The sequence below is a fragment of the Canis aureus genome, chromosome 12, assembly GCF_053574225.1.
Source record: "Canis aureus isolate CA01 chromosome 12, VMU_Caureus_v.1.0, whole genome shotgun sequence".
NCBI classification, from domain to species: Eukaryota; Metazoa; Chordata; class Mammalia; order Carnivora; family Canidae; genus Canis; species Canis aureus.
In genome coordinates this window covers 58,423,736-58,437,867 of record NC_135622.1, presented here as the reverse complement: position 1 = coordinate 58,437,867, position 14,132 = coordinate 58,423,736, and the positions used below count along the sequence as shown (strand labels likewise).

Below are 14,132 nucleotides of genomic sequence, written 5' to 3'. Positions count from 1 at the left end.
TTATATCAATTACAAATCTTTAAAACATAACTTCCTAAGACTCTAATAAACACCCTTATTTTTCTACCTTTGCCAAACTAAGTCCCCAGTTACCCCAATATTTTTCTATAAATAGTTCAAATTACCTTTTCAAGGCTGAAAAAGTCAGTAGTGTTTCTACATGTGTTGAAGCCTGTAGATCCCTTTTTCTTACTGAGTGCTGCTGGATATTGGATAGAGAGAGGATATCGTAGTCTGAGAGTAAAGAATCAAGGTTTTCTGAAATAAAGGTAAGATGATTATTAACACCTAACTTACTAATCAATTACAATATCACTAAAATGACAGAGTCTAACAACAAACTTTTCCTGATATAACGCATCTTGAAGTGCTAAGCACAACCTATGAAAAATTCTTGCCAAAATAGATATATAAGAAAAAAAAAAAACTGAATTTAATCAAGACCTAACTTTTAGTTCTTAAGACATAAAGAGATTAGGTTACCAAATTAACAACCTTAGGAAGAAAAAAAAAAAAAAACAACAACAACAACCTTAGGAAGCAATCAGCCACATCTAGAATATCAGAATTCCTACAAAATAAAGTATTTTTTGTTGGAATAAAATATTTCCAAGTTCTTTAGAAGATAAATGGCTTGGGAAAGAAGGGACGGGTGGAGACAATATAGTGGTCCTCCTTTATCTAAGGTTTCAACTACCTGAGGTCAGCTGTGGTCTGTCAGAAGGTCAGTACACAGTAGCCTAACAGTAGGTCAAAATGCCCATATTATTCACCTCACTTCATCTGAACGTATATGCAGCTTATCATTTCACATCATCACAAGAAGGGTTAAGTATAGTAAAATAAGATTTTAAGGGGGATGCCTGGCTGGCTCAGTCTGTAAAGCATGCAACTCTTGATCCTGGAGTTGTGAGTTCAAGTCCCACATTGAACATAGAGCTCACTTAAAAAAACGGGGCGGGGGTGGGCAGCCCGGGTGGCTTAGCGGTTTAGCACCACCTTCAGCCCAGGGTGTGATGATCCTGGAGACCCAGGATGGAGTCCTGAGTTGGGCTCCCTGCATGGAGCCTGCTTCTCCCTCTGTGTCTCTGCCTCTCTCTCTGTCTCTCATGAATAAATAAATATTTTTAAAAAAGAGAGTGAGAGAGAAAGATTTTGGGAGAGACCATATTCACCTTTCATTCCAGTCTACTATTATAATTGTTCCATTTTATTATTACTGTTAATTTCTTACTATGCTGAATTTATAAATGAAACTTTACCATATCATACCCAGTTTCGGGCATCCACTGGGAGTCTTGCAATGTATCCCCCACAGATAAGTGGGACTTCTATAGACAAGAATACAGCAAGCAAGCTAATGTGTGAACCATTTTGGATCCTAGGTCAAACAAATCAATGTGGAAAGGTACTTGTGACAATTAGGGAATCTGAACATGAGTTCATATCCATACCAGACACCAATAATTTTGATACCTCAAAAAGTATCATACTACATAATCAACTAAATTCTAAATTAAAGGCATTTCTGGCTTGTCTACTTAGAATTTCTAAGATGAAGGTGACCAACTCCACCTGACCACTGCTAACCCAGGCTACATCAATTTCTTATCAGCTGACATGTAGTATGAAAGAGCAACAAACATATCAATGGCCTGAACAAACCAAAAGTAAATCTTTACAGAATAATTACATATTCCAAATTAAAAAGCAAAAAAGGGGTAATATCCCAATCACTCCTGCCCTCAACAGACACAGCAGAATCAACAATCCACTGAACTTCAGGAAGCAGCAGTGATATGACCAAACTAATCCCTGGGGAAAAAAAAAAAAAAAAACATTAATTCTTTTACTAAACTGACTTGGAACCCAAGAAAAGCAAAGATGTGCTGCCCCAGAGATAAAACATGCACAAAAATGTTTTTATTTGGTATAGAGCCAAAGTATACTCTAACGTATATGATACCCATGTAAGTCACTTTTTATCAGCAACTCTGCTGTCTCTTCCAAAATGAAGAGGATTTTTGGAAGACAACTTTGGTGACTAAAGTCTCTGTAGAAACTGTCTAAAAATACTTAAGCTGAAGCTTTCTTTCCTCTCAACAAATATCACTACAGAAGCAATGATATTCAAAATCATTCCATTGGACTTAGAATGTCCTTAAAATACAGCACCAGGAGCTTAAAATACAAGTATATTGTTACTGAGGTTAAATATGCCCACAAGGGGATCCCTGAGTAGCTCAGTGGTTTAGCACCTGCCTTCAGCCCAGGGCATGATCCTGGAGTCACAGGATCGAGTCCCACATCGGGCTCCCTGCAAGGAGCCTGCTTCTCCCTCTGCCTGTGTCTCTGCTTCTCTCTCTCTCTTTCATGAATAAATAAATAAAATCTTTTTAAAAAATAAAATAAATATGCCCACAAAATCACTTTTAAAAGAACTGACACAATACTCTTCTTTTCCCTCTTCTCCTGAAATCTTCAACTGGTTCATTTACCAATTCACTAATTCATGGTTATGTGCCATGCACTGGTTGCAGTACTGATACAGTACTAAATAGAGCCAAGTTCCTGCCTACTGCAGCACTCATTTCAGTGTGGGAGAGACATACAATGCACAATATATGTTAGTGCTATGGACATTAGAGCAGAACAGCAAAGACAGGGAGGCAGGGCCAATTTATAAAGAGTGGTCTAAAAAAAAAAAAAAAAAAAAAAGAGTGGTCTAAAGGAAGATGCTTCACTATTATACTATTCAGGAAAAACCTGAAGAAAACAAGAGATAAGCATGTTAAATTTCATCAAAACCAATCCAAGTCAGGGTGCCTGGGTGGCTCAGTCGGATAAGCGACTGACTCTTGATTTCAGCTCAGATCATGATCTCAGGGTCATGGGGACTGAGCCTGGTGTCAGGCTCTGTGCTCAGGGGGAGTCTGCTTCTCTCCCTCCACTCCTCCCCCAGCATGCCCATGCTTATTCTAAAATAAACAAATGAAATCTTAAAAAAAAAAAAAAAAGTCTATCCAGGGTCTAATTCAAGATAATACTAAATAAAGCGGCAGCAAAGTTTACATTTGTTGGGTACCACTCATTTTCCATCAACAAAATTTCCTTTAAAATCTAATCCGAAAAAAAGCTGTTTGAAAAGGCATCAATCACTTTTATGCCAATAGATGGTCCTTGGTGATTTGGCCTTGTTGATTACACCGCATAGAAGCATCAATGAAAAACCCTTCAAGAAGCTTACATTTATTCAATCTTTTTTTTCCACTTTTTTCTTTAATGTAGGCTCCACTCAAACTCGTGGCCTGAGATCAAAAATCACATGCTCTACTGACTGAGCCAGCCTATTCAACAATTTTTGAGTGTGTGTTTCCTACAAGATACTTTGTTGGGTATTTTATTATGTAATCTGCACAAACATACCTGAAATAGTATCTTCTTTTTACAGATGAAGAAACAAGCTCAGGGAGAATTATATCACAAAGCTAATTTAGCACAGAACCAAGACTTGAACTTGGGCTTCTCTGGCCAAAAACTCCAAGCTTCACTGATGCCATACTTGTAAAACTCCTTAAAAATATCCTAGCTCTGGGGCACCTGGCTGGCTCAGTCGGTAGAGCATGTGACTGTTGACCTCAGGGTCTTTTTTTTTTTTTAAGACTATTTATTCATGAGAGACACAAAGAGAGAGGCAGAGACATAGGCAGAGGGAGAAGCAGGCTCCCTGCAAGGAGCCTGATGTGGGACTCGATCCCAGGACCCCAGGATCATGACGTGAGCCAAGGGCAGACACACCCGCTGAGCCACTCAGGCACCCCTGATCTCAGGGTCTTTTTTTCTTTTTTTAGATTTATTTATTTATTTACGATAGAGAGAGAGAGAGGCACAGAGACACAGGAGGAGGGAGAAGCAGAGAGAGAGAGAGAGAGAGGCGCAGAGACACAGGAGGAGGGAGAAGCAGGCTCCATGCCAGGAGCCCGATGTGGGACTTGATCCCGGGACTCCAGGATCGCGCCCTGGTTTAGCAGGTGCTAAACCACTGAGCCACCCAGGGATCCCCTCAGGGTCTTGAGTTCAAGCCCCACATTGGTAATGGAGCCTACTTTAAATAAATTAATTTTTAAAAGAAAAGTTTAAAAAAAATCATAGCTTTTCTTGGACCTTCTACTTCTTGGCCTCCTCCTTTTTGATGTGTCAACCAAATATGATCTCGCCTCCCTCTGAATTCTGTAGCCCTTTGTTTTGTTAAATTCCTTTTTTCTGGCACTTTTGGGTTATATTTGTCTTATCTCACAAGTAGATTGTAAAACAGACAAAAGGGAACTGGGTTTTGTTTTGTTTTAATTTTATTTATTTATTCATGAGAGAGACAGAGAGAAGGCAGAGACATAGGCAGAGGGAGAAGCAGGCTCCTCACAAGGAGCCCGATGCAGGACTTGATCCTGGAACTCCGGGATCACGCCCTGAGCCGAAGGCAGCCACTCAACCGCTGAGCCACCCAGGCATCCCATGGGAGCTGGGTTTTATTATGCACAGAACCTTACAAAAATTGCACTGCTGTGTGTACAAATTGCACAAATTCTCAATGCTGAGATGCTGATACAATCTTTTATAGCTCTTCTACCTCCCTGATACAGGTTGATACATGAATTCAGTTTCACTCAAGATCATAATCACTCCTACTGACTGAGAAACTTAACCTCAATACTGTACTGTCATTGTCAATAACACAGGCCAGTTGTTCTCAAAGTGGGGTCCCCATATGAGTAGCATCACCTGGAAACTTGTTAGAAAGGCCAGCTTTCAGGTCTCCTGTCAGTCCTACTCAGTCAGGAATCCTTAGGTTGAGGCCCAGCAATCTGTGTTACATGCATTCCAAGTGATGCTGATACACTCCGTTTTGAGAACCACTGAACTAGAACCAGGCTCAAGAAAGCAGCACAAAGTGAAGATAAAAGCTTTAGGCACAAAGACAGTCCTTGTTCAGCCTTGCATTATTTTTAAAAACAAAAATCAGAAATAAGGTAAATTAATAACTGAGAAACAGATAAATTATAGCACTTTCAAATGAAAAAAAATCTATAATCATTAAAAAGGCTGGTAACATTTTTAAGAACATGAGAAAATATGCTATAACATTAAATAAACAAACATAGGTTTTTTTTTTTTTTTTTTTTTTTTTTTTTTTAATTTTTTTATTTATTTATGATAGTCACAGAGAGAGAGAGAGGCAGAGACACAGGCAGAGGGAGAAGCAGGCCCCATGCACCGGGAGCCCGACATGGGATTCGATCCTGGGTCTCCAGGATCACGCCCTGGGCCAAAGGCAGGCGCCAAACCGCTGCGCCACCCAGGGATCCCAAACAAACATAGGTTAAAAAAAAACTATGCACACTGCATGATCTTAACCATGTATAAAAATAGGCCTAGAGAAAAGAAAGAACACGATAGTAATATCACTGGTTATCTTTAGGTATATTTTTCATAATAAGCACTTTTAAAATATAGCTTGCTAAAGCACTTTAAAATACCTAAGTAATGTGTTTCAACTGTAATTTGTCCCTTTATAATAACTAGATATCTCACACTGGATGCCTTGGGGCCATTCCAGACAACATGGTAAAAGCATCCCCTCACCCAACCAACAGACATCCTGCTCTCACTACTGCCCTTCACTAGCAAGGAGTCTCTCAGATACTTGGCATTTCACTGTACTTCACTTCCAAAATTCCAACCACTAGCAATCTCAATTTTTTATAGGTTTTTCAACAGAATCTCAAACATTTCCCAAGATTTTATCATTTATCTATATCCAAATCTCCCAATAAGCTTAAGTATAAGCCACGTAATACTCTTTCTTAGCACTCCACAATGGCTGCAGGATAAGAACCCCTTCCTTGCTTTCTACGAGTTGTTCAGGCAGTCCCGTAAACAACTGAGCTTTTCTCATTTGGACTGGCTATGAACACAAAATTAGAAAACAACAAGCACAATTCCAAAGGTCAGACCAGAGTACTTTATTTCGGTATCCCCTACTCATCCCTCCTCACTCTTCTCTGTCACATGCTATGGTTTCCCTCACTTGGCCTCTTGTCAGCTTAGTCTCTAGTCTGAGACCCTACCCTCCCTGGTGAGGGTGGAAAAGATATTGCTTTGCTTTTGTGTCTTTTCCACCCTCACCATTCCTTTCCTGCATGGACATTCTGCACTTCATTTCCTCCCTTCCACCAGGCTCCACCTATTCATTTATTCAACATTTACTGAAAATGTTCCACCTTCCAGGCACTAGGGATATAATGAAAGAAAGAGAAATATATTACTGATAGTATGACGCTGAAGGAAAGACCACCATACAAAAAAATTATAAAGTATGTCAAGTACCAAGGGAGAGGAAGTTGCAAGAAGTTATGGAAGGGCAGAGCAGGGGGAACCCCTGCCTGGGGAGCCAAGGATGTTTTCCCAAGTAAACAGTAGTGAAGTTAAGATCAAAAGGAAGAGGAGATCGCCAAGAGAAAGAAAGGATAGGATTCTAAGTAGAGAGCATAACACAAACCCTGACGTCCCCAAGAAACTCGGAGCATAACACTCAAAGAAATGAAAGCAACTCCCTGAAGCTAGAGGACACAACAGCACACAGATGGGAAGAGGTGTGAGACTGCAGGCGGGCAGAATTTGGTTATGAAGGGCCATGGAACTAAATTAAGAATTTTGGACTGCGGACAGGCAACAGCTCTAAGAAATATCACTGTGACTGCAGTGTGGAGCGTGGGCTAGAGGGGAACAAGACTGGAGTCTGGAAAATTGGCTAGTAAGCAGCCAAGCAATCTAGGCGGAGATCAAGAAAAGAGTCCCTGGTTTCTGGCATGGGTATGTGGGTAGATAGTTGGCACCATATTCACTGAGATTAAAAAAAAAAAAAAAAAAAAAACACGAGTAGGAGCGGGTTTGGGGGAGGAGTTGATAGAAAAGGACAGCTGGATGCTGAAAGATTCTGGAGTTCCACACTACATCTTGTTCTTTATGTAGTTTGCAATTACATTACATTGTTCATTTACATAGAACTTTTCGGCATTATGTCATCATATATTTACAATTACCTTACTGATAAGTCACATAGTGATTTTAGGCAGGAAGAAATCAAGTCTGTTTTGTATGATTTTCAATACTGACATGAGCAGTAAAAGGCAGCTGATACTTCATTCCTTGTATATGTTCTCCAAGAACCAGGAGAAAGCTGGAGTTTCAGGCTTGCAATAAATCGTCTTTCTCAATGTAGGGGTAAAGTGGCCTATAGATTTGATAAATCTTCCACTCCATCCTTCTTTTACACCCAAATTGTTTCATCTCTGGGGTATGCTTTTATGGCCGCTTACTGTTAAAATGACAAACTATACTTTCATCAAGCCCAGAGTCAACACTTTTAATATAAAACCAATTTTTAGGGATCCCTGGGTGGCGCAGCGGTTTGGCGCCTGCCTTTGGCCTGGGGTGCGATCCTGGAGACTCGGGATCGAATCCCACGTTGGGCTCCCGGTGCATGGAGCCTGCTTCTCCCTCTGCCTATGTCTCTGCCTCTCTCTCTCTCTCTGTGTGACTATCATAAATAAATAAAAATTTAAAAAAAAAAAAAAACGAACATAAACATCTTTTTAAAAAATAAATAAATAAATAAATAAATAAAACCAATTTTTAGGGACGCCTGGGTGGCTCAGCAGTTGAGTGTCTGCCTTTGGCTCAGGGTATGATCCCAGAGTCCTGGGATTGAGTCCTGCATCGCCTCCCCGCAGGGAGCCTGCTTTCTCCGTCTGCCTGTCTCTGCTTCTCTGTGTCTCTCATGAATAAATAGATCTTTAAAAATAAATAATTCATTAATTAAAACCAATTTTTAAACAATCAACTGTTGTATCAAAAGTAGTCTAGGAATGTTTATGGCCTTTTTTACTTAATTTCTCTTTTCTTTTTTCAATAAATCACATATTCTTGGAATATAACTTGCAAGTATAATGCAGAACCCCTGTAGCCCACTGCTCACTCTCAACTCCTCTGCCCTGTGGAGTACAAAGAATTTCCCAAGATGACACTATCAGTATCAGGCTCCTATGTCTGGTGTCAGAAGTGGAAAAGAAAAAAGCCAGGACTGCTGTGAACTCTTTATTCTGCTTGTACAGAAGACACATGAGACCTGAATGTTCTTGAGGACTCCTCAAATTCTGCAGGAAAAGGTAGGGACCTAGACAGGTTACTGTGAAGTAGGCCCTACATGTGGGTGAATCCCTCCCTGGACTAAAGGATGAGAAAAATGAGAACAGAGCAAGTGCTCTCTGCTGGGCAGTAGACCCCAAGGCCTGGGAGTTAGAAACTTAGTTTTCTAGGTTTACAGCAGTTAGGGCGGATAGAGGATGAGCTGCCTCAATCATTCCCTATCAAGAACTCTTCATCAGAGCCAAGATTCTCCAGCAAGACCAGTCACATGGAAACTCTGAGCCTAAATAAAAGTCAGCATAACCCAAAGGATCCTCTAAGGAAACCGGGATTGGTCCATACAGCTCTGTAGCTGAAAGGGACCCAAAGCCATGTCAGGCAATGAGACTACTTCCACAATTTCCAGCACCCATCTCTTTATTTTTTTTTTCAGCACCCATCTCTTTAGAGTAGACATTGTATCCTATACTTTCTTCTCATCAAATAAACATACCTAAGTAATTTTGCACATGTTATATTGGAAGTGCCTGTGAATACAGAGACAGAAATATCAAGTGGGGAGTTGGATACCTGAGTATGGAGCCTCAGAGAATAAGTCTAGGTCAGGGATAAGTAGTTACCAAAATACAATCAAATGTAAGTGAAACCAAGGCAGCAGATGAGATTTGTCAAAGCCTACAACTCATGTTAAAAGAAAAAAAAAAAGAGAAAAATAAGCAGCGTGGGGAGGGAGATACCAATTCCCTTGGTTGATTTTAGGGCTAAATTAAGGAATATAAGAAAATCAACCACACATGGCCTCAAAGGACACCTATACTTAATGTTCTGGAAACTCCATAAAAGCTAAAAGGATTTCTCACAAAGTCTCCACCATGGCTCTCTGCTTATTCTTCATTCTATTCTTGAAATACAGTTTACCTCTTTGACTAGTTCAAAGCAGACTGGCATTAAATTAAATCTCCTTTGGAACAGTTAGGGTGGTTAAGTATTTCGGTTTCAAAGGAATGGACCCTATAAGCAAAGTTAACATCAAAAGAGGAAGCCAGATGTCAAATACTGAGCAAAATGGTGCTGTCAATAATGAAAAACAAGCACTGCAATGTGGAGAATCCCCACACCAATAACCTCAAGGTAAATTTCAAAATCTGTTTCAGATACAAACTTTTATCCCTCATCTGTGACCTATATTTTTTTCCCTCCACCCACTACATCCTCTTTTATTAAAAGTAACACAAAGGGAAAACACTTTTGAAATCAGAGTGAGACTTATACACCCCAGCTGCAACTTCAAGATATCATCATGACTAAGTTCACATGACTCACAACTTTCCTGAATTATGCAATTCATAACAGTTCAATTGAAATCATCTTGGGTGTCCTGTAGAGTACTCCAAAAGCCAGGATTCTAGTATATATTTCTATCCTTCAGAAAAAAATGTCGTCCCAGGGAGCCTGGGTGGCTCAGTCGATTAAGCATTTGCCTTCAGCTCAGGTCATGATCTCAGGGTCCTGGGATCCAGCCCCATGTCAGGCTCCCTGCTCAGTAGGGATAAGATGTTTTTATAAAATATAAAATAAAATATTTTAGAAATATATTATCAAATCCCTAATCAATATTTAGTACTGAGGGGCACCTGGCTGGCTCAGTTGATAGAGCATGCAACTTGACCTTGGGGTTGTGAGTTTGAACCCATATGGCAAGTAGTTTGCTTAAAAAAAAAAAAAAAAACTTTTTTTTAAGATTTATTTATTTATTTATTGACGAGACACACAGAGAGAGAGGCAGAGACACAGGCAGTGGGAGAAGCAGGCTCCCTGCAAGTAACCTAATGTAGGACTCAATCCCAGGACCCTGGGACCATGCCCTGAGCCGAAGGCAGACGCTCAACCACTGAGCTACCCAGGCATGCCAGCTTAAAAATTTAATACTGAGGTTACAGTAACATTTTTTTTATTTTTTTATTTTTTTTATTTATGATAGTCACAGAGAGAGAGAGAGAGAGAGAGGCAGAGACACAGGCAGAGGGAGAAGCAGGCTCCATGCACCGGGAGCCCGACGTGGGATTCGATCCCGGGTCTCTAGGATCGCGCCCTGGGCCAAAGGCAGGTGCCAAACCGCTGTGCCACCCAGGGATCCCTACAGTAACATTTATAAGACAAATAGGCTACAATAAACCATGCTCCTTAACTATAAAACTATTCTTTGATCTTGACCAGTTCAATCTAAAAAATGGTAAGATTAAGTTAAGGAACTAATCACATCTGGAGCCATCAAACACACATACACCGTTATTCTTCAAAAGAAAAAATACCAGGCAGCCCAGGTGGCACAGCAGTTTAGCGCCGCCTTCAGCCCAGGGCGTGATCCTGGAGACCGGGGATCAAGTCCCACATCGGGCTCCCTGCACGGAGCCTGCTTCTCCCTCTGCCTGTGTCTCTGCCTCTCTCTCTGTCTCTCATGAATAAACAAAATTTAAGAAAAAAAAAAAAAAAAGGAAGAATATCCACAAGGCACAGATTTATCACTGTGAGAACATGACAACTCACAATGTCTCTGAGACTCCTTTGTCCTTTTATTTTGAAAACTAAAACATGATCTATGAGGTTCCTTTCAACTCTACAGTCTCTAAGTACCCCCACTAATTTTTCCCTCTTCACCTACCTAAATTTAAAGTCTGGGCTCAAGTATCACCTCCTTCAGGGAGTCTTCTATAACTTTCCCAGGCTCTGTTCCACATCTTTTCACGGTAACAATACTTGCCATAATGTAGTGTATCTCTCTCTCCTCCATGTTGTTTCTGAACTGTCTGTTTAGATATCTCTGTACAAATATGCAAAACTTTTTGAAGACAGATACTATGTGATCTTTCTATTTCCAATGTCACACATAATACTTCCACACAGCACATGTTCTTCTAACCTTTGGTGAATAAATAAGTGTACCCATTTTTCTGGCAATGGTGGTCTACACTTTGAAAATAAAAAGCACAAAAATAAAAAAAGAATCTCTATGATCTGTGAATGTCATGGAAGATTCATCTAGAAACTAAGGTTTTTGGGACACCTGGGTGGCTCAGTGGTTGAGCATATGCCTTCAGCTCAGGGCGTGATTCTGGAGTGCCAGGATCGAGTCCCTCATTGGGCTCCCTGGATGGAGCCTGCTTCTCCCTCTGCCTGTGTCTCTGCCCCTCTCTCTCTTTCTCTCTGTGTCTCATAAATAAATAAATAAAATCTTAAAAAAAAAAAAAACCAACCATGAAAAATCAACTTTGCCCACTGGGAAAATATACTACGTTTCATAATGACAAATTAAACTGTCTTACATGCCAACTTTTAGAAGGCAAAGAACCCTAAGATTTCGTAAGTTTACACAAATTTCATACACCTTAATGAACGTCCAACCTAAAGTTCAATCTCTTTAGAAAAGCTAAATAAGATTGGGTGGGGAGAAGGGATAACTGGGTGACCGGCATTAAGGAGGGCACTTGAGGGCCGCCTGGGTGGCTCAGTGGTTGGTTGAGCATCTGTATGCCTTCCTCCCACATCGGGCTCCCTGCATGGAGCCTGCTTCTCCTTCTGCCTGTGTCTCTGCCTCTGTGTGTGTGTGTCTCTCTCATGAATAAATAAATAAAATCTCTAAAGAAAAAAAAAGAAGAAAGAAAAGAAAAGAAAAGAAAAGAAAAGAAAAGAGAAAAGAAAAGAGAAAAGAAAAGAAAAGAAAAAAAAGAAAAGAAAAGAGAAACTTGATGCTAATGAGCAGTGGGTGTTACATGCAACTGATGAATCTCTAAATTATACCCCTAACACTAATAATACGGTATTTGTTAGCTAAACTGAATTTAAATACAGAAAAGATGTCCTTTTAACTAAAGAAAAAAAGAAAAGAAAAATCTAAATAAGAACCCTCCACCTCCTTGGCTCGAAACTGAGGCAACTGGTCATCCCTGATAATTTTATTCGTTTAAAACGGCCAGGAAGGCGTTCAAGCGGTATCAAAGAGCTGGCCCGGTAGGTTCAGGCGCCCCCCTCGCAGCCCCTCCAATGAGCCACAATTTCAGGGCAAAAGCTTACGACGTTCGCAAAGCGCCAAGTCCGGGATGCGCTCTCCAGTCGCCGCCTTCCAACCAGATGACTACACAGAAGAACCTCCACCAGCAGGACTTCGAGTTCGCTCCTTGCAGAGCCAGGAGTCGCCGCGGAGCTGCGGGCCCTTCGCACCCGCACCCCTCAAGGCCGGGGGCGCCTCAGGACCTGGACCCCACACACACACCCCTTACCTCCTTCCCAGACGCACGCTCCGGAGGCGGACCCCCAGGCCGTCAGTCCCCCCCGAGGGCCCCTTCCAGTATCCCTCTCCCATTCATAGAGGCCAGCCCGGCTCCCTCCCTTCCCAGCACTCCAAGAGCCACACCCCCTTCCAGCACCCAAAACCTCGGGACGCGCCACGGCCGTCCAACACCCCGCCCCTAAACACCTGAGAGATCCTGCTCTTCCCCGAAAGCGGCGCGCGCCGGGCTCCGGCTCCGGCTCCGGCTCCGGCTCCGGGCTCCGGGCTCCGGGCGCCGGCCCCCAGCTAGCCCGCCCCGCCCCGGCCCGGCCCTTACCCAGTCGCTGCGGGGGCTGCTCCGGAGGTCGCGGCGCCAGCACCAAGGGAACCACGCTGGTCCAGAAGAGGACACACCGCCTCATGTTCCCGGCCCGGCCACCGGCTCCACCTCTCTGGGCAGCCTTCGCCTGACGGGGGCTCGGGACACTGCTCACATTGGGAGCGAAGGGGATCCGCCCGGCCCGGCCCCTCTCGCCTCCTTTTCCTCCCGCGCCGCCTACCGGAACACTCCAGAGAGCCCGGCTCGAGGCCCCCGGAAGTGCGGGCAGCGCTCCGAGACGGCGGCTCAGCCCGCTTCCGGTTGCCGCCGACCCCCGCTCCGCCCCCAGCCGGAAGCCCGGCGCCGCGCGGCCTGCCGGGAGGCCCTCGCTCGCCCCGCCCCCCGTCCTTCCCTCCCGGGCCGGCGCCGCCCGCTGCTTCTCCGACGCGGCCCCGGACGTCCTGACTCGCCCCACCCTGGCCTCGCCTGTGTCCCCGGGTGACCGCCGCCAGGGAGGCGGGAGCGCGCGAGCAGGCCCTCGGAGGCGTCCGTGCCCTGGGCGCCCCCGACCTGGTCAGGGTCCCCGTTGCTGTAGAAGCCGCGCTGAGCCCCCGGGCGGGGGCGGGGGGAGGCCGAGGGGCGCGGGGCCCGGTGCGTGCTCGGGGGCACCGACCACCCAAGGGGCGCCTGGGCCGCAGGACGGCGGGGGCCCTGCGCCTGACCCCGGAGCAGCCCCGGGCCCCGCAGCTGCAGGCGCCCGCGGCCCCGAGCGGGGCTCGGCGGGCAGGCCCGGGGTCTGCAGACCCGGAGAATCTGGCGCCCCAGCCCCACTCCTCGCCTGTGTGAGTGCAGGAGCTAGGGTCTAGCAGCCGGCTTTTAAAAATGTCCATTCCGGGGGCAGCCCCGGTGGCCCGGCGGTTTAGCGCCGCCTCCAGCCTGGGGTACGAAGGGTCGCAGGATCGAGTCCTGCATCGGGCTCCCCGCGCGGAGCCTGCTTCTCCCTCTGCCTGTGTCTCTGCCTCTCTCTTTCTCTGTGTCTCTCATGAATAAATAAATAAAATAAAAATAAAAAGTCAATTCCGCCTGGTTCGTGTAGCTTGGTTTGGAGACGTCCCAAAGCAGTTCTGTTTTGTTTTGCAATCCTTTGCATAATTTTAGCCCTGTGTAGTTGAGTGTTTATAGTACGGAAGAAAACATTCCCATAGCCTCGGGTGCGTAGGGCTCGTTGGGTTCAACTAGAATTTATACAAGTGGGGACATAACACATTTTCCACTTGAGAGTGAGTGGAAGAGCCTCTTTCTCCATTATCAAGCGGTAAATTGTTAGGAATAGGATATAGA

General features: G+C 44.0%; 1 protein-coding gene across 3 annotated transcripts in view; it reads right to left on the bottom strand.

Annotated features, from left to right (window-relative positions):
* The window catches only part of ADAM17 (ADAM metallopeptidase domain 17), a 49,347-nt gene extending 36,184 nt beyond the window's left edge, over positions 1-13,163 (bottom strand). For 2 of the 3 annotated variants that reach the window (XM_077844180.1, XM_077844178.1), the window contains exon 1: positions 12,810-13,097. Coding sequence is in view for 2 of the 3 variants with exons in the window: in XM_077844178.1 (XP_077700304.1) it covers positions 12,810-12,894 (85 nt within the window). In the remaining variant the exon portion in view is untranslated. Of the gene's footprint in view, positions 1-125; positions 259-12,809 lie in introns of all 3 variants that reach the window. The other variant, XM_077844179.1, reaches the window with a different exon arrangement.
* Between the last annotated feature and the right edge of the window lie 969 nt (positions 13,164-14,132).